The sequence below is a fragment of the Panicum hallii genome, chromosome 5 (genome assembly GCF_002211085.1).
Source record: "Panicum hallii strain FIL2 chromosome 5, PHallii_v3.1, whole genome shotgun sequence".
In the NCBI taxonomy this organism is placed as follows: Eukaryota; Viridiplantae; Streptophyta; class Magnoliopsida; order Poales; family Poaceae; genus Panicum; species Panicum hallii.
In genome coordinates this window covers 3226051-3245597 of record NC_038046.1, presented here as the reverse complement: position 1 = coordinate 3245597, position 19547 = coordinate 3226051, and the positions used below count along the sequence as shown (strand labels likewise).

Below are 19547 nucleotides of genomic sequence, written 5' to 3'. Positions count from 1 at the left end.
GGCCTCTTCGAGGTTTTTCAGGTTATTCTTGAGCAGCCAAGTCTCTCGAGTTCTTTCCTGCTTCAGTATATCAAGCTCTCGCTGCAGATAGCAATTCTTCGTCTTCTCCTCGGAGATGCGTTTGTTCAGGGCAGCTAACTCCTTCGCATCACTCACAACTGCACCGAGCTTCTCCAATTTCTTCTGGGATTTGGTGATTACATGCTGCGCAACAGGCGGAGATTGGGTCAAAACAGCCCATCAATATTCACAACCGGAATATCACTCAAGTCTTACCATGGAGAAATCGTATAGTTCCTTGAAGGTGCTCTTGAAGGTCTTCAAATTTTCGGCTGTCAGCAAGGTGTCGTCCACCAGGTCGGTGGGGATGACGTTCTTGTACCCCGGCCCAGCCCTCAGTACCTCACGGGGGTTCCTTGAGGACCCCGCGTTGTCTTTGGGCGGTGGCTGCCGGACACCTGCAAGTACAAAAGTTGTCAATACACTGCGTCCAGACCCCGGCAGCAGGCCGCGGGCGGATAAACGCTTGCCTGTGCCATCAGTAGGAGCGGCATCAGGGGCTTCGACTTGTTCTCCGCCACCGGCTTTGGCTTCGTCATGTCGGAGCTCGGGAGGCGGCAAGTCGACGAGCGTCGCATCCACTTCGGGGGCCAGCTCCGGGGGTGCCGGTTCTTCAGGCGCCGATGGCTCGGAGGCTGCAGCAGCTGGGGCCGGTTCCGCACCGGAAGGTTCAGTCCAGATTGATGGCTCCGGGGCTGCAGTAGCCGCGCCCGGGTCCAGCTGAAGCTACACCACGCTTGCAGCCCTGATGATGTTGAAGTCGTTGTTACACAAGCTGACAAGAGCAAGATATTTATGCGACCAGAGGTAAACTCACAGTGTAGACTTCTTTTTGGCGGCCTTTTTCACCTGCAAGGCTCGTCGCGGAATCCCTATTGCCGGCGGCGAGGTTTGATCAGCCAATTGGGCGGTCCCCGCCACGGCAACAGTCACCGTCGCGACGGCGGGTGGGCCTGTTTCCATCTCTTCGGATTCGGTCCCGGGTGGCAGAGCAGGAAGACTACAAGTGGATACTGTCAGTATACAACGCTATTGATACTTGGCAACTCGTCAAAACAGTAAATCAGTACCTGGAGGACTCGACTTCTTGCACCTTGCGTTTGCGCACCAGTCGATGGCCCTTCGGCACCAGTGGCAATGTGCTGGTCAACTCCACGCTTTGCTCGGAGGAGTTGTCACGACGCGCCTCTCCTTCGGCTTCCTCCCATGCCCGAGAGCTCACGTCCTCGGCGGACCCGCTGCTGCGTTGAGCTGCAGCAGTGCGAGCTCTCTTGGCCTCAACGGCGGCACTGGGGAGGAGGTGGTCTGGTCGGGGGATGTCCGGTCGCGGCGGGTAGCTACGGTACAGCTCTGTGTGTCCCTGCAGGAGGTTCTTCAGTTAAGAAATGAAGTAACAGAGGTTGTCTTCATCAAAAGAAGTCGAATACTTACTGGTTTGGGTGGATTTCGTGCTGAAAATAATGTTGGCACGTATGGCACGGCGTCCACGTCCATCAACACCCGCTGAACTCGATGGAGCGTGGCTTCATCGGACAACCCCTATACGCACAAGCGTGAGGGATCAGCAGGGCCTGTGTACTCGAATCCCAGGCAATGGCGATGCTGGATGGGTTGGATGCGGCGTTTGTAAAATGAGAACATAACGGAGGCGCCGGTCACCCCTTTCTTCTTCTATGCATCTATGACGCCCAGCAGCTCCCTGACTTGATCCATTCCTCCGTCGGAGGGTTCAAGATTCCACTCTCCCCTCATTACAGGTGGTCTGTTTGACTTCGTCGGGAGGGGGGAGCATGGTTTTCGATGTAAAACCAATGGTTTTTCCATCCAGGAAGGTTGGAGGGGAACTTGTATGTGAGATATTTGTCGCCAGCCTGCTGACGCAGTTGGATGCCGGCGCCCCCCACAACGGAAGGATTCTTGGAGGTTGGTTGTGGTTTGAGGCGGAAGAGGAAGCGGAAAAGATCCCAGTGGGGTTTGATTCCAAGAAAAGCCTCGCAGTAATAGATGAAATTTGAAATGTGGCAAATAGAATTTGGGTTGAGATGATGAAGCTCAAGCCCGTAGTAATATAGAAGGCCTCGGAAGAAGGAACAAGTGGGGAGGGCCAATCCCCGTTCGGCAAAATGGAGAAATGTGACGATTTCATCAACATTTTCCATGGGAAAAGGTTCACGGTAAGAGGGGCGCCAGTTGACAAGGGTCTTGTCTTGCAGCAACCCCTCGGAAACTAGGTTCTTAAGATGGTTGAGGGAGCACTTACTGTGTGTCCACTCCGCAGTTGAAGGCTGTGCCTCTTTCTTCTTCCCCTCGATCTCCGCTTTCTTGGGCGCCATCTCCAATCCGCTGGCCACGAGATGCTGGGGGGCTGCGGGGAGAGGGGCGGGGCGGTTGGAAGGGGAGGATTTCTGAGGAGGGGTGGCGGCGACGCGTGGCTCCGTTTAGGGATTTTGGTGGCTCTTGGCAAAATGCAGATTGAAAGCACAACTTTCCCCACTGTTGCCGCGGGGTTAAGTAACCAGCGGGATGGGGAAAAGTTACTGTTCTGAAGTTCAAGAGTCGTTTTTAGGAATATTCCGAAGGTGAGGGGTCATTTGGTGGTTTGATTGGATTAAATATTCGATTAATCATTTTTTCAGGGCTAATTAGCCCGAAAAAAGGGGTTTTCGAATTTTTGATCTAATTTCATCATTTGTATCATCACTTTGGTCCCTTCTTAAGGTGTCATTATTTAGCCTGCATGCCACGATTTTTGGATCCTTATCTCCAATTTTGTGGGATTTGGATTCAAGGCTCGGGGGCTGCGGGGTACGTGGCATCGACTACTTATTTTTCAAATTTCTTTGAAGGATAAGGAGGATTACAGATTAATGGGACCCTCAGCCTGATTCTCCGATTCAACCTAAGGCTCGGGGGCTACTCCATATGGAGTGCAATTTTCCAAATCGCACACCATGATTGAAAATATAATTCGGGGCATGAGCACCTCATAGCTTCGATGCACCCGAGCAAGTGCTCGAAGAAGGACTTCAAGACGAGGCTTCAGAAGAAGTCGAAGACTGCTTCGGAAGTACTCGATAAGCCTGCAGTACTCAGCTACGAAGAGCTCGGGGGCTTGTTAGACCCGGGGCCACCGGGCTGGGTACGTAATGTAGTTTAAAGAGGTCTAAGAGATTAAGTCCGTCTTATCTCTTATTCATCTTATTTATCTCTTATTTATTCCGTTTAAATAGGAGATAGAGCTAATCGATACAGGAGGAATCTACTCGAGACATGTTCTGGTACGATTCCTTGGCTGGTGTTGGTTAGTATCTTTGTAACCCTGGCCTCTCGGATATATAAGGGAGATCAGGGACCCTTCTCAAAACAGACGATCATTAGGTCATTCTGCACCAAAAGCAATACAAACCATACAGGACGTAGGGTGTTACGCTCCGTGCGGCCCGAACCTGTCTAAGTCTTGTGTTCCTTACACCTTCGAGTTCCTAATCTCGGCGTCTCCTCACCCAAAAACTTACCACCTTGGGCATATCCCTCGGTGGGCAGCTGGTTAAACACCGACACAGTAGTATCAAGCCAGCCTACACCGACAAAAAAAGTATCTTGGATTGCATTAGTATACACAATTCAAAACCAAACGGAGTGTACCAGCAACAAAAATAATACTCCCTCCGTATCAAAATATTTGTCGCCGTTGACTTTATTTTATAACTTTAACCATTCGTCTTATTCAAAAAATTATGTAAATACCATCTACTTTGTTTGTGATATGCTTTACAATTATAGGCATTTTAAGCATGACTTGATTTTTTTTATGTTTGCAATAAATTTTTGAATAAGACGAATGGTCAAAATTGTAACAAAAAGTCAAGGCGACATATACTTTCGTCAATATCACCGCTACCTTACACAAGAACTAATACTAACAAAAAGTTCTCGCTTTTACTTATCAAGTGTTTACTCTTTAACATCAAATGTGACATTCTGCGAGAGTATGGGGTGAATGCATGTTCTTGCAATCTCCATAGCTTTCTCGATGGGTGGTTCGCCACCTCCGAACCAAGAGTTACAAGAGTTACAAGGTGAGTTACAAGGTGGGTATTTGCCTATTTCTACTAAAAGGACCTCAAGTGCAGGCGCATTTTCAATAAGATGTAAAAGAAATTCAAGTTGCCCTTTTGCCGCTCTGAATCCTGTGATCCATATATGCTTCAAGTGGACATATTTATACTTTCTAAGGTCTCTCCTGCTTGGACCCGCTTCTGCCAACCATGAAGAACAGCGAATACCGAACTGCAGGAGTAAACAAAGAGTGTTATCATCCCGTTATAATATTTACCATATGATGTAATATGGACAAAAAAAATTACTGCCTTTTTTTTTTGAAAAAAAACTGGAAACCAACTTTTAGGTTAAGGATAGTCCGGCCTCAATCATTCATGAATGGATGTTTACAGCCACATACTGGAAACCAATTGAAAAATAGCTAGAATAAGGAGGATATTGTAGCATAGAAACCAATTGAAAAATGTAACATTACTTACATGGACCTCTAATTTTTCAATAAGTGGCGTCGCTCTCAGAAATGAAAGTGAATAAAGAATCTTGTCAACATCTTCAGATAATATTAACATTAAGAATTGTAAGTGCTTAAGATTGGTAAACTTTAATGGGTTTTCCCAAAACCATTGCTTCTGAAAGAGAAAACACAACATATAGGTCATTGTGTTGAAACGAATATGTTAGATAACTAGATAAGTCAAACGTTAGGGGTCTACCTCTATACGTTGAGACCTAACATTCAAAGTGAGGCTCTGTACACTTGGAAGACCATTGAGAAGGGATATGAGCATGCGATGCTGAAAAATTGCATTTCTGAAGAACTCAATATTTGCACTTTGCAGCTTGAAAGATTGGACAAGATCAATAGGTATGAAGGGTCCTTGATACTCAAAGGTAGCAAGATTCACAGCATTGAATCTTATCTTGGTCAAGCAGAATTCAACTCTCAAGTAGAGTAGACGGGGTAGTGGACTATCCACTGTCAGTTCATCATCGAGACGGCATCTGTCTAGGCAAAGCCACTCAAGTATGCAGCAATTAGACAAGACATCCTCAAGATCCTTCCTGTTGACTTGCACTGTCTGCAGATGAAGCTTTCTTAGATTTGGGAAGCCTTTGAACTGTGAAGGTGGATCCAAAGATACGAAGCTGAGCTGCATGTGCTGTAGACGTGATATGCTTTCCCGGTCGAAAAGTTGGAAAGGAAACAAGTATCGATAATCGTGTTCCAAAAACCTTACGGGCTTTAGATCCAAAACGAGGTTCTTTGTCCTTGAAATGGCGGCGAAACCTACCCAAGTGTCGATATGAGGAGCCAATATGCTGTGTTCAAGATTGATTTTGACTTGGAGCGTTTCAACCACCTTGCCGTGGTGTTTCCGTAAAACGCCGTTGACCTCACTGACGAATTGCCATACGTGTGTGTAGAGCAAATCCTCCATCTCGCATTTGCACATGGCGACAACATCAAATGTTAACCTGGGACATGCTGACCTCATGCATCCTCTGAACCAGTCGGTTGACAAGACACTTGTTCTTGCAAACTCCTTTGGCGGCAGCTTGGACGCAATCCTATACAAGATGTCCTGCGAATATGAATCGGATTAACAGCATGCCCGGCAGCAGCCCAGAGCTAGGACAGAGGAGAGTTAGGTTAAGTTGTTGAACATGCGTGCGTACCGGTGGAAGATCGCAGAATCTAGCACTTGGTCCGGTGTTGATGTTGGTTGGCGTAGCACGATCATAGTCTGATGTTGTTTGTTGGCCTGTTGGGTGGTTGGTCATCGCGCGAACTGAACCTGCTTTGCTGCACCGTACCCGGCCAGCCAGCGATCGTTCCTGATCGATGTCCACGACGGGGGAGGAGAGGCGGCGGCGGCTGACGGCGATAGCAGCGATTGGGCTGCTTCCCTCCCCTTTACAATAATATAGTAGGGTACCAGCCATATTGAATTACAATCGGATTGGGACCGTAGTGCCAGCCATATTGAATTACAATCGGATTGGGACCGTGATGACCTAATTCAATTCAATTCTGGTACCTACCGTGTCTCTCTCCGTGTGCTTCATCGATGGCACCACATCTCCATGCCTTTACATTATGTCGGACTCTGCAGGTACTCCCTTCGATTTTTTCTACGTATCAGAGATTAGATTTCTCCTAAATTAAATTTGTCAAATTTGAACCATATTTATCAAGAATATAACAATAATTATACTAGTAAACATATATATGGTATCAAAGGATATTTAATGGTGGATTTAATAAAACAATTATACCACCGGAGTAGATGAGCCCCACGGTGGCGTCGAGGCAGAGCGCCGAGACGGCGTCGAAGTGGTGCATCAAGAGGCCGCTGCGGCGGCAGCGCGATCCCGAGCACATCCCGGAGCCGCGGGAGGGGTCCCACGCGGCGGTGCGCGGCGGGGTCCTCGGCGGAGGCGCGCCACACAGGGACCTTGCCGTCTTGGTGGCCCGTGTAGATCCGGCCGTCGGGTGTCTGCTATGAGCTCGCGGCGGTCCGCCAGACGCGCACGTAGCGGGAGTCCGCGCCCGTGTAGAGCAGGTCCCCGGCGGCGGCGAGCGAGTAGACGTGGCCATCCGCCTTGACGAGGGAGCCGAGGAGGCCGGCCCTGCCGTTGTCCGCGCGGCCATCGCCGGCGCCGAGGCCGAGGCTCGGGAGCTGGGCCCAGGGGGACATGGCTAAGGGCGACGCCGCGGCGGAGCTGGCCGTGGTGGTGGACGTGGTGCCACCGGTGGTCGGGGTGGTGGGCGTGGATGGCCGGCTGCAGCATCCAAGCTCTCTCTGCCCGCGTCAATGGCCGAGCTCGAGCCGCGCCTCCTACTCCACCGGCACCTCGGGCGCTGCCTCGAGCGTCGCTGAGCTCGCGGCCGAGCGGCAGTGGATGGCCATGCCAGCGAGGGGAGGAAGAAAACGGCGGGGAAGAGGAGGAGAGACGGGCCTGACATGTGGGACCCACATGTCAGGTCCATGTCGTCGCACAATGAGCATGCCACGCAAGCAATTTAATAAGGGTTATGGAGATTTGGACCTCAGCTGTATCAATTAGCAAGTTTAGGAATTCTAATGTGCATTTTAATAGTTTGAGGATCGGCATGGCATCGTCTGTCAAGTTCGAGGACCAGCGGTGCATTTTACTCTTCCAAAAAAACTACGAAGAAGTAACCTTCTCCTCTGGACCCCGGCTACGCCGACAAGGGGATTTTTTTAAAAACCAGCTCTGTAAATTTGCTCCCGCGAGAAATCGAACCCTGGTCCACCGGTGCAACCATGCTACTCAGCATCTCTAACCAACTTTCTTGGAGAGTCAAAACATCTCAAGTTTGACCAAATTTATACAATAAAGTACTAACATTCATGATACCAAATAAGTACAATTAGTTTCTTCATTAAATATATTTCATAGTATATCTATTCGGTGCCATAAACCTTTGTGATCCCCTCTATAATTTTGATCAAACATAAAAGGGTTTGACTCTCCAAGAAAGTTGGAATGACTTACAATTTAAAACGGAGGGAGTAGATTGCAGACTGTTAAGATCTAGTATTTTTTTATTTCAGCTCGCATGTCGACATTTGTAGTTTATTTCCACATCCAACTAGCATGCTTTAACAGCGTATCAAAGAAAGCCGCAGCGCGATTGATCTTGCAAGTTCATTTAGAGACCAAGGTTGTACTTCATTGATGACACCACATCACCGTGCCTCTACATTATCTTGTCAACGCTCCATGCACTCTCTCCGGTTTTTTCTACGTGTCAAATTAGGTTTGTTCTAAATCAAATTTTGATCATATTTATACAAAAATATAACAACAATTATACTACCAAACATACATGGTATCAGTGTATATTTTATGGTGGATTCAAGACTAATTTGATCATGAGCCTGATTTTTCGAGTCAACCTAACGCTCGGGGGGCTATTCCATATGGAGTGCGAGTTTTATCGCACCCCATATAAAAAAAGAAGATTTGACAACTACTCGAGGCATGAGCACCTCGATGCAGCCAAAGAAGTACTCAGAAGACGTGTTCAAGATCGAGTTTGGAAAAACTCGAAGACGCTTTCAAAAGTACTCGGAAGCCTGCAACACTCGACTATGAAGAGCTCAGGGGCTTGTCAGACCCGTGCCCACGTTGTCGGTGTTTAACCGGCTGCCCACCGAGGGATATACCCAAGATGGTAAGTTTTGGGTGAGGAGACGCCGAGATAAGGAACTTGAAGGTGCAAGGAACACAAAACTTAGACAGGTTCGGGCCGCAAGATGCGTAATACCCTACGTCCTGTATGGTGATTTATATTGTTTTTGGTGTAGAATGATCTAGAGATCGTATTTTGAGAGGGGTCCCTGTCCTCCCTTATATATCTGAGAGGTCAGGGTTACAAAGATACTAACCAACACCAGCTAAGGAATCGTACCAGAACATATCTCGAGTAGATTTCTCCTGTATCGGTTAGTTCTATCTCCTACTTAAACGGGATAAATAAGAGATAAACGAGATAAATAAGAAATAAGACGGACTTAATCTCTTAAACTACCCGAAAAGTACTCGGGTAGGACTCCTGAGCTCGTATCCGGCTAGAATTTTTCTTGTAATCCTGTCCTCCTAAACTATTATAAGGGCGGGCAGGGGACCCCTCCAAACAAGATCACCCTGATCACCACCTAAGGCAATACAAACCACACATATGACGTAGGGTATTATGCTCTCGGTGGCCTGAACCTGTCTAAACTTTATGTTCCTTGCACCTTCGAGTTCCTGATCTTTTGGCGGGGTGCAGATTGAAAGCGTGGTTTTTCCCACCGTTATCGCGGGGTTAAATAACCAGCGGGGTGGGGAAAAGTTACTGTTCCGAAGTTCAGGAGTCACGTCCGAGGATATTCCGAATCTGAGGGGTCGTTTGGTGGATTATTTGGTTTGAAAATTCGATTAATCATTTTTTCTGGGTTAATTAGCCTGAAAAAAGGGGTTTTTCAAATTCATAACCGAATACCCATCATCTGCACCATCATTTTGGTAATCTCGTAAGATGTCATTTTTTGCCTGCATACCACGACTGTTAGATCCTTATCTCCAAATTTTGTGGGATTTGGATTCAAGGCTCGGGGGCTGCGGGATACGTGGCATCGACTGCTTATTTTTCAAATTTTTTGAAGGATAAGCAGGATCATCGACAAATGGGACCCTCAGCCTGATTCTCCGATTCAACCTAAGGCTCGGGGGCTACTCCATATGGAGTGCGATTTCACAATCGCACACCATAGCAGGAATGAAATTCGGGGCATGAGCACCTCATAGCTTCAATGCAGCCAAGGAAGTACTCGAAGGAGGATTTCAAGGCGAGGCTTCGAAAGAAGTCGAGGACTACTTCGAAAGTACTCGATAAGCCTGCAGTACTCAGCTACGAAGAGCTCGGGGGCTTGTTGATGAAACAGGAGAGGCTGCCCACTACTGATTATATATTAATATTGATGAAGGAAAAGAGAGATACATTGTTTTACATAGAGAAACCTCAAGAAACGAAAAAGTAAACAAAGAAAATCATGAAAGTTACACCATGTTGTTCATCCATACTGACATAACATTTGGGAGATCCTTTTTACCTCTTAGTATAACTAAAGCAAATTCCTTCTTGAGATGTCTATTGCACCCTTCTATAATAGGCTGGATGTCCCTGAAAATTTGATCATTTCTTACCATCCAAATGGCTCAACACATTATGATGATCACATCCATGAAGAAGGAAACATTGAGCTGAATATGAAAGTCCATCAACGTTTGATATGGATCAGCTGGTGCCGAGATATGAAGCTGGAGAAGGTGCCAACATTGCACTCAGGTGCCAACATTGCTGTGCAAATGGACATCGCAGAAAAAGGTGTTCCAAGCTCTCCTCCATAGAGTTGGTGCACATTTACACTGTTGTAGTCGTGGAGAGTCATATTCTTACGTCTCAAAAGACCTCTAGTGCTTAGCCTGTTCTTTAGGAGTAACAAGAAGAAAACCTTGTGCTTATGCTGAACACATGATTTCCAAAGCCATGAAAAACTGGGATGTACCACTAAGCTACTTGTAAGTTTTGGAGGATGAAATAAGATGGATCCCTATATATATTGTCAGTGTTTTAACGCCACGCCCATCAAAGGATACCCCTGTCAGACCCGGGGCTACCGGGCTGGGCATGTAGCGTAGTTTAAAGAGGTCTAAGAGATTAAGTCCGTCTTATCTCTTATTCATTTTGTTTATCTCTTGTTTATCCCGTTTAAATAGGAGATAGAGTTAACCAACACGGAGAGGATCTACCCGAGATATGTTCTGGTAGGATCCCTCAGCGGGGGTTGGTTAGCATCTTTGTAACCCTGGCCTCTTGGATATATAAGGGAGGTCGGGGACCCCCCCCCCCCAGAGACAGAAGATCATTAGGTCATACTACATCAAAGGCAATACAAACCACACAGGACGTAGGGTGTTACGCTCCGTGCGGCCCGAACCTGTCTAAGTCTTGTGTTCCCTGCACCTTCGAGTTCCTGATCTCGGCGTCCCCTCACCCAAAACTTACCACCTTGGGTATATCCCTCGGTGGGCAGCCGGTTAAACACCGACAGCTGGCGCGCCAGGTAGGGGAGCGCGTCGAAGATCCACCGGCGAGCTCGATGGCATCGTTCAAATTCATCAGGTCAGTTCCCTCTCAGGGCACGTCATTCGTCTTTGGTTCATGGGTCTGCATCGCAGATGGTGTGGGCAATTTTCGGCGATTCCTCGTCGACATGAAGCCAAGGACCTTCGTTGCGGATCTCCGTAGCGACCTCGACAAGTTCGTCGACGAGCTCGACAACTTGCCGCTTCATGCTTCTGCAACACAGATCGAGATGGAGCTCGCTCCAGTCTCGACTTCTTCTGGTGTTGCAGCAATTCCCCCTGGTTTGGACTTGTTCCAATCTAAGGATCTGCATAACCGATCTCAGCTCGGTTTGTGCGGATCGGCCACTGATCTTCAGGAGGCCAATGCCTCTGGGTTCCTCTCCATGTTAGAGAAGGACCTGGACTTGCTGCTCCAGGGCGGAAGGCCCGAAGCCACCGCGAGTCGGGGGGCTTCGGGTTGTTCCGCCACCGGTGATATGGTGGTCACCTCTCTGCCGGAGGGTCACTTGGTGCACTGGAGGGGCATGACGCTCTCCAATCTACTCGAGGCAGAGGGTCGACTCGTGGCCCACCTTGAGCCCCTGCCTTTTCAAGAGGGCAGGCCATTGGCCACCGCAGCGGAGGGGTCGACTGAACTAGTCGACGAAAGTTCTCATGAGCTTTTTTCCCGCCAGGTGCTGATGGCCGAAGAAGGCGAGGACGGTGGGAATTTTCCCATCGAGAACTTTGAAGTGATCTCCGAGGATGAGATCACGGCCAACATCGGTGATGAGAACGACGCCGATCGTGAAGCGCGGAGGGCCAGGAACAGGGCCCGCACAATCCGGCGGAGGAGGGCCAACGAGCGTAGGCGATCTATGCATCGCGAGCTTGATCCTGAGTTCGCCGCCGTCAGCGAACGGGGTTTCCGAACTCCGGTGGCCAACATCGCCAGGGTAATGGCCATCCTCGAGCGCAGCCACAATCCGGAGGTACGTCAGGCGCTCCTCTACGCGCAGAGGGCTTGGATCCAGTTGGATCAACACAACCCGGCGCCTACCATCAGGGATGAGCACGTTGGCGAAAGTCGAAGTCAGGCTCACAGCCGAACGGCTGGCGGCCGTCCTCGACACCAGATCAGCAACGATAATGCGCGTGGGAGCCAGGCCCCTGGCGGGAGGCAGCAGCCACCGCAAGGAGGTCACCCGCGACAGGTCAATTATCGGCTTCCCTCGGAAGACTTGCGCCAGCACATCAATGAAGGTCGCGACGCGCGCACCGTGATCTCCTCCAGGCGCAAGACCCGCGAAGAAGTCGAAACTGAAGGTACTGACTGTAGCGATCGATTCCCTGCTTTTTCTGCTCGTTTCAGCAGCTACAAGTACCCAGAGGGCTTCAAGCCGATCGGCATCACCAAATACGACGGCAAGCAAGCCCCTCAGCAGTGGCTCCATTGCTATTCCACGGCCATTGAAGTCGCAGGGGGCTCCAATATCACCAAAGTCGTCTACTTCCCGATGGCTTTGGATCCTGCCCCGCTCACTTGGCTAGAAAGCCTCGGCAGTAACTCCATCGACTCCTGGGAACGACTTAAGAAGGTCTTCATTGACAATTTCCAGGGAGCGATTGCTCGCGCAGGTACTCAACACGATCTTGCCCAGTGCAAGCAAGAACGCAACGAGCTCCTGCGGTCCTACACGCGTCACTTTTTCGACGTTCGCGCCACCATCGCGAACATCTCGGAGGACGACATCATCGACTGCTTCTACAACGGCATCACCGACCCCGGCATCTACAGGGATTTCGGGCGGAACAGGCCAAAGACTGTTGCGGGCCTTCGTGATATGATGCACGATTGGTCCGAACAGGAGGAGAAGATGCGGGAGCGGTTCCTGCGGCATCAAGATAACAATCTGCGGCGCCCAAACGACAACCGCAACGACACAAGCCAGCGGGACTTTTCGGGTTCACTCCAAAAATGAAAGCCAGATAATGTTATCGCGGCTATCGATCGTCCTTCGCGGGGCAAGAAGTCGACGACGCAGGAGGAGTTCGAGAAACTCCTGCAGAAGAAGTGCCCCTGGCATCCGGGTGCCAACCATGCCGCCATTGACTGTTACCACCTTCGGAGGACGTTCAGCAATACCGGCGGTGGAAAGAAGAATAAGAAACCTGCTGACAAAGAACCCGAGGATGACGACCACGACGACCAGGGGCGCAATCTGAAATTTCAGGATGCCTCGAAGGTCGTCAACGTTATCTTCGGAGGAGATGAGGATTTCGGATCCAGGCGAGACCAGAAGCTGCTTCTCCGGGAGATCTTGTCCATTGAGCCGGCGGTACCACGACCACTCCGTTGGTCGGAGATCCCCATCTCGTTCTCTCACGACGATCAGTGGACGAGCTTCTCGGAGCCCGGTAAGTTCCCTCTGGTCCTGGATCCTGTGGTGGCGGAGGTCAAGCTTACCAAGGTCCTCATCGATGTTGGAAGCGGGCTCAATCTCATCTTCGTCAGTACTCTGAAGAAAATGGGCCTGGATTTCAAGGATATGCTGGTGCCCAGCAAGTCCCCATTTTACGGGATCGTTCCAGGTAATGCGGCACATCCGCTTGGTACGGTGGTCCTCCCAGTCACCTTTGGCACGCGGGAGAACTATCGTACCGAGTTCATCAAGTTTGAGGTGGCTACTTTTGATTCCTCTTACCATGCTATATTGGGTCGTCCAGCACTGGCTAAGTTCATGGCAGTGCCGCACTATGTCTATCTGCTCCTTAAGATGCCAGGACTCGGTGGAGTGCTCACCCTCCGCGGCGACTTGAAGAAGTCATACGACTGCAACCAGGAGGCGATCCAATATGCTTCGACTACTCGTGTGCCAGATGCTTCGGGAGAAGTACTCGCGGCCGCGCAGCAGCTTTCCCAGTCTGGGCTGGAAATTCCCTCCAAGAAGGCTAGCAAGTCGAGCATCCAGTCGACTGATGGCGTGGCCCTCAAGACGATCCAGCTCCAGGAGGGAGATCCATCTAAGACCGCCGTCATCGGCGCAGGCTTAGGCGACAAATAGGAACTCGCGCTCGTCAGCTTTCTTCGGGCTAACCGAGACATATTCGCATGGAAACCTGCGGACATGCCAGGGGTGCCCAGGGAGCTGATCGAGCATGCTTTGAATGTAGATCCGAAGGCCAAGCCCAAAAAGCAACGCCTCCGGAGGTTTGCCCACGACAAGCGTGAGGCCATTAAACGGGAGATCGCTAAACTTCTCGCGGCTGGATTCATTAAAGAAGTAATCTATCCGGAGTGGGTAGCGAATCCCGTCCTTGTAAAGAAAAAGAACAATGAATGGAGAATGTGTGTCGACTACACCGATCTCAACAAGCATTGCCCAAAAGATCATTTTGGGCTGCCGCGCATTGACCAAGTCGTCGACTCGACGGCTGGATGTATCCTTCTTTGTTTTCTTGATTGTTACTCAGGGTATCATCAGATTGCGCTCAAGGACGAGGACCAAATCAAGACTGCATTCATCACCCCGTACGAGACTTACGCATACAAAACAATGTCCTTCGGGTTGAAGAACGCAGGAGCAACATATCAGCGTGCGATCCAGATGTGTTTCGCGGATCAGCTGCACCGGAATGTTGAGGCTTATGTGGATGACGTAGTCATCAAGACCAGGGATTCCAATAACTTGATCGAAGATTTGGAAGAAACATTTAGCAGTCTACGCAGGTATCGGTGGAAACTCAATCCCACCAAGTGCGTTTTCGGAGTACCTTCAGGGAAATTGCTCGGGTTCATCATCAGCAACCGGGGCATTGAAGCCAACCCTGTAAAAATCACGGCCATCACTGATATGGAGGCTCCGGCCACAATCAAGGATGTGCAGAAGCTGACAGGTTGTATGGCGGCCCTGAACAGATTCATCTCCCGACTCGGGGAGAGGGGACTACCTTTCTTCAAGCTCCTAAAACGCAAAGACAAGTTTCAATGGACGGAGGAGGCCGAGCGAGCTCTACAGGAGTTGAAAATTCACCTCCAGTCGCCTCCGAGCCTTACAGCTCCACTACCGGGAGAGGATCTACTACTCTACATCGCGGCGACAACCCATGTTGTCAGCAGTGCCATTGTAGTCGAGCGAGGCGAAGAAGGCCATGCGTTTGGAGTGCAGAGGCCTGTCTACTTTGTCAGCGAGGTCCTCTCCGAGTCAAAGGTACGGTATCCAGCCGTTCAAAAGCTCTTATATGCAATTTTAATCACGTCAAGAAAGTTGCGCCATTACTTCGACGAGTACAAGATAACTGTGATTACGGATTTCCCGCTGGCAGATATTCTCCATAATCAAGATGCCACGGGACGTATATCTAAGTGGGCAGTGGAACTGGGGGCTTTGTCAATCGACTTCAAGCCACGCACTGCAATCAAGTCACAGGCTCTAGTCGACTTCATGGCCGAATGGAGGGAGAATCAAGTCCCAACCCCAGCGGGCAAGCCAGAGCACTGGACCATATATTTTGATGGGTCCCTCAAGCTCGACGGCGGCGTCGCTGGTGTTTTGCTTATCTCCTCGCGTGGCGAACAACTGAAGTACGTCCTTCAGATCCTATGGAAGGTATCCAATAATGAAGCCGAGTATGAAGCCTTGCTTCACGGGCTTCGTTTGGCGATATCACTAGGGATCAAGCGATTACTTGTGTATGGCGATTCTCTACTTGTTGTTCAGCAGGTCAACAAAGAATGGGACTGCAACAAGGAGACAATGGATGCATATGTACAGGAAGTGCGTAAGCTGGAAAGCAAGTTTTCTGGCCTGGAGGTTCACCATGTGCTACGGGAGCACAATGTGGGTGCGGATATCCTGTCCAAGTTGGGGTCCACGCGCGCCCAAGTCCCGCCGGGAGTCTTCGTCCAGGAGCTCGATCAGCCATCCATCAAGCCTTCTCCGCAAGTAACCATCGAATCGGGTTCCCAACAACCCGATCGAGAGGTTCTGGTGCTGGGAGAGGACTGGCGAGCGGCCTTCATCGACTTCATTCAAGACCAACGGCTACCAGCGGGAATTGACGCTAAGAGTGCACAAGCGGCACGCGTCTTGCGAAGAAGCAAGGGTTTCGTCCTGGTCAACGGCAAGCTCTACAGGCGTGGCGCTCGGTCAGGAGTTCTCATGAAGTGCGTCACGAAGGAAGATGGTTACGACATACTGCGGGAGATCCACGAAGGCGTCTGCGGCAACCATACGGCTTCAAGAACGCTGGTTGGGAAAGCATACAGGGCCGGTTCCTGGTGGCCCACTGCAGTCACCGACGCGGAAGATCTCGTGCGCAGGTGCCAAAATTGTCAATTCTTCGGCAAACAGACCCATATTCCTGCTCATAGTCTCATCACTATACCGCCATCGTGGCCCTTTGCTTGTTGGAGTCTCGATATGATCGGGCCCTTCACGATGGCGCCAGGCGGCTTTACCCATGTTCTGGTGGCTATCGACAAGTTTACTAAGTGGATCGAGTACAAGCCAATCGCCAAGCTCACGCCAGATCGGGTTGTCGATTTCATCTCAGATATTTTGCACCGTTTCGGCTTCCCCAACACCATCATCACGGACTTGGGGTCCAATTTCACGGCCAACCAGTTCTGGGAATTTTGCGAGAATGCTTGCATCGAAGTTAAATATGTCTCAGTTGCACACCCACGGGCCAACGGACAAGTCGAGCGGGCGAACGGCTTGATAATCGACGGTCTCAAGAAGCGACTATATGATGAAAATAGCAAGAAGGGAGGCAAATGGGTACACGAGCTGCCGCATGTGGTCTGGGGGCTTCGGACTCAGCCGTCCAAAGCCACAGGCCAAACACCCTTTTTCCTTGTATATGGATCGGAAGCCATTCTACCAGCAGATATCATGTGGAAGTCTCCAAGGGTCGAAATGTACAATGAAGGCGAGGCGGACGAGGCGCGGCAGTTAGAGCTCGATTCTGTGGAAGAAGCTCGTTGTACCGCTCTTGTCCAGTCAGCCCGGTACCTGCAGGGGATCCGGCGATATCATGATCGCAACGTCAGGGAGCGGTCATTCAATGTTGGCGAACTGCTCTTGCGCCGTATCCAAGACGAATCCGGCCTACACAAGCTCAACTCAAGGTGGGAGGGCCCGTTCGTCATCAAGCAGGTCACACGGCCAGGGTCATATCGACTACAATGCCCCGACGGTCAGGACATCCCAAATTCCTGGAACGTCCAAAACCTGCGCAAGTTCTACCCGTAAACAAAGGCCCGATGATATTCGAATCCCCGGGGGCTTGGAAGATCTCTTTTCCTCGACACATATTAGAGGCTACGAGCCACAATATTCGGGTCAAGTATTCCTTCTCCGGCGCACGACAGCCACTGCCACGGGCAAACACTTGTGTAAATTGGCCACTCGTCGTGACTACTAAGAAAGTTATGGCTACATTCACGACTTATCGACTTTATCTTTTGTTGGACCATCCGCCGGCTAACCACCTCGACATATCGAGTTCCGCCGCGACCTCGGGTAGTCGCACGCGACCGAAGTCGCACTTTTTCCAACTCAGTCGATCCGCTCGACTGGCTTAAAAACAGCACGTTGGAAAGGCTCGCATAAAGAGCTACCTCGACTGCATCCTGAGCGGCTGCACTCAGAACAGTCTTGTTTTGCCAAAAAGAATGGCCAAACCGCGGCAACGACCGCACCTGCTCCTAACAAGTTTGATCCGTCCGTCCGGTTCTTACTCAGCTTACGGAGCACGCTCACAGCAGGAGCGACTTTCGACTACACTACGAGTCGTCGCACTCGAGGTAGTCCCGTCTATTTGCCCTACGCACGGCAATCCCGCGACGATGCTCGCGTTCTCTCCTAACGAGTTTAGACCCACGAGATCGGGTCGTGGACAACTCGTTAGACGAGTTCCTACATGGAGCTACGACTACCTTCAGGGTCGCTGCACCCAGGGTACTGTCTACTACTTACGCCTGGTAAACCTGGACATCAATCCAACACAGGCACAAACACAAGTAGAGGCATCAAAATAACCATATATACAAGGGAGTGAACACTTGTTTTTGGTACCCTAATCCTGCATTACACTTTGAACTATGTGTTCTGATACAGGCTGGGCCTCTAGAAGGTATCTATCGAATTGCTCCTCGGTGCAGTCCGCTGCCATGCCTTGAGCAAATATCTCCAGCTTCGCGCTCGGCAGGAAGGACTTCACGACTGCGAGGGCGTTGTTGACACATGTGATAGGCGCTTCGGAAAGCAACTTCATCACTTTCTTCGGAGCCTCACGGAGACGCTCTAGCAAGGGCCGGGGGTCCGCTTCGCCTTCTTCTGGTGGGTCCACCACATCCACCAGCTCCCGGGCAGCCCCCCTGATGCTCTCGAGTTCTTCGCCCATCGTCTTGATTCGCTGAAGGCTGTCGACGAACTGTTGCTCAGTGTCGCCGATCACCTTCTGCAACCTCTCAATGTCATCTATACGGCGATAGAGCAAGTTCTTCACGTCAGTAAGTAGCTCTTCTTTACTGAGTAAATTTCTCCTAAGCTCTGTGGTGGAAAGCTTTTCAGAACCCAGGGTGAGTCATACAGAGCAAAACACTCAAGGGACGCAACGGCTTATATTGATGCGCCTTCTTTTGCTCCTTGAGCTGCTCCCTATGCGCCTCGAGCTCTTTCTTCTGGGCCTCGAGTTGCTGCTGGAGCTCGGCGTTGACCTTCGCAAGATATGCATTCTCCGTCTCCTCGTTGTCAAGGCGCCTCCTCAGGGTATCGAGTTCCTTGCGGTCGCGGGCAAGGGCCTTCAGTTCCTCCGCCGGTTTCTGGGAGCGGGCGATCACGCTCTGCGTACAAAGGAAAAAGCCAGATCAGCAACTCGACTTGGTCACTATCAAAAAACGTTCTCAGATCTTACCATGGTAAAGTCGTGCGCCCTCTGAAGCATACCGACATTATCATCCGTCAGTAGCAGGTCGTCCGCCAGGTCGGTGGCGACGATCTCCTGACCACCTGACCCGGCCAGCGGCTGCTCGTCGGGTCCCCCGGAGGTTCCCATGGCTTCTTCAGTCATCAGCTGCTTGGCACCTGCAGTCACAAGTGTTCTCAGCATACAGCATGTGGATCCTAGTAGCCAGCCGAAGCGGTCAGACACTCACCTTCGCCATCTGCCGGCGCGGCACAAGGGGCCTCGACCTGTTTCTTGTCACCGGCCCCGGCCTCAACTTGTTGGGGCTCGGGAGGCGGCAGGTCGGGCAGCGTGACGTCGACCCCGGGGGTTGCCTCCGCAGGAGTCGACCCTTCGGGTGCCGGTGCCTCGGGGGCTGGCACAGCGGCGACTGGCCCAGCACTCGACGATTCCTCCCGAGTCGAAGACTCGGGGGCTGGGGCAGTCGAGGTTGGCGTCAGCTGGAGGTCCGCGGCACTTGCAGCACTAAAGAAGTCGAAGTTAGTCAACACATAAGCCAACAGATCAAGACATTTGTGGCACATCAAGAGGGCGACTTACAGTATGGATTTCTTCTTAATAGCTCTCTTCATCCGCACGGCTTGACGCGGCGTCTCCGTGGCCGGCGGCGGGGTTTCACCAGCTTGCGGCACGGTCCCCGCCACGGCTATGGTAACAGCGGCGGCGGTCGCCGGGCCTGTCCTTTCTCCTTCGGGCTCGGCTCGGGCGACGGAGACGGAGGCACTACAGGAGGATACCATAAGCTCAGTATCAAGACAATGCATTAACGAGCAAGTGAGCTCTTACCAGGCGGTCTCGAGTTCCTG

General features: G+C 50.9%; 1 protein-coding gene across 1 annotated transcript; it reads right to left on the bottom strand.

Annotated features, from left to right (window-relative positions):
* Positions 1–261: 261 nt before the first annotated feature.
* Positions 262–5561, bottom strand: LOC112891348 (F-box/FBD/LRR-repeat protein At1g13570-like). Its single transcript, XM_025958179.1, has 4 exons — positions 4844–5561; positions 4602–4672; positions 4164–4350; positions 262–458 (listed from the first exon to the last, which is right to left on the bottom strand). The coding sequence occupies exons 1-4, from the start codon at positions 5559–5561 to the stop codon at positions 262–264; spliced, it is 1173 nt and encodes a 390-aa protein (XP_025813964.1).
* Between the last annotated feature and the right edge of the window lie 13986 nt (positions 5562–19547).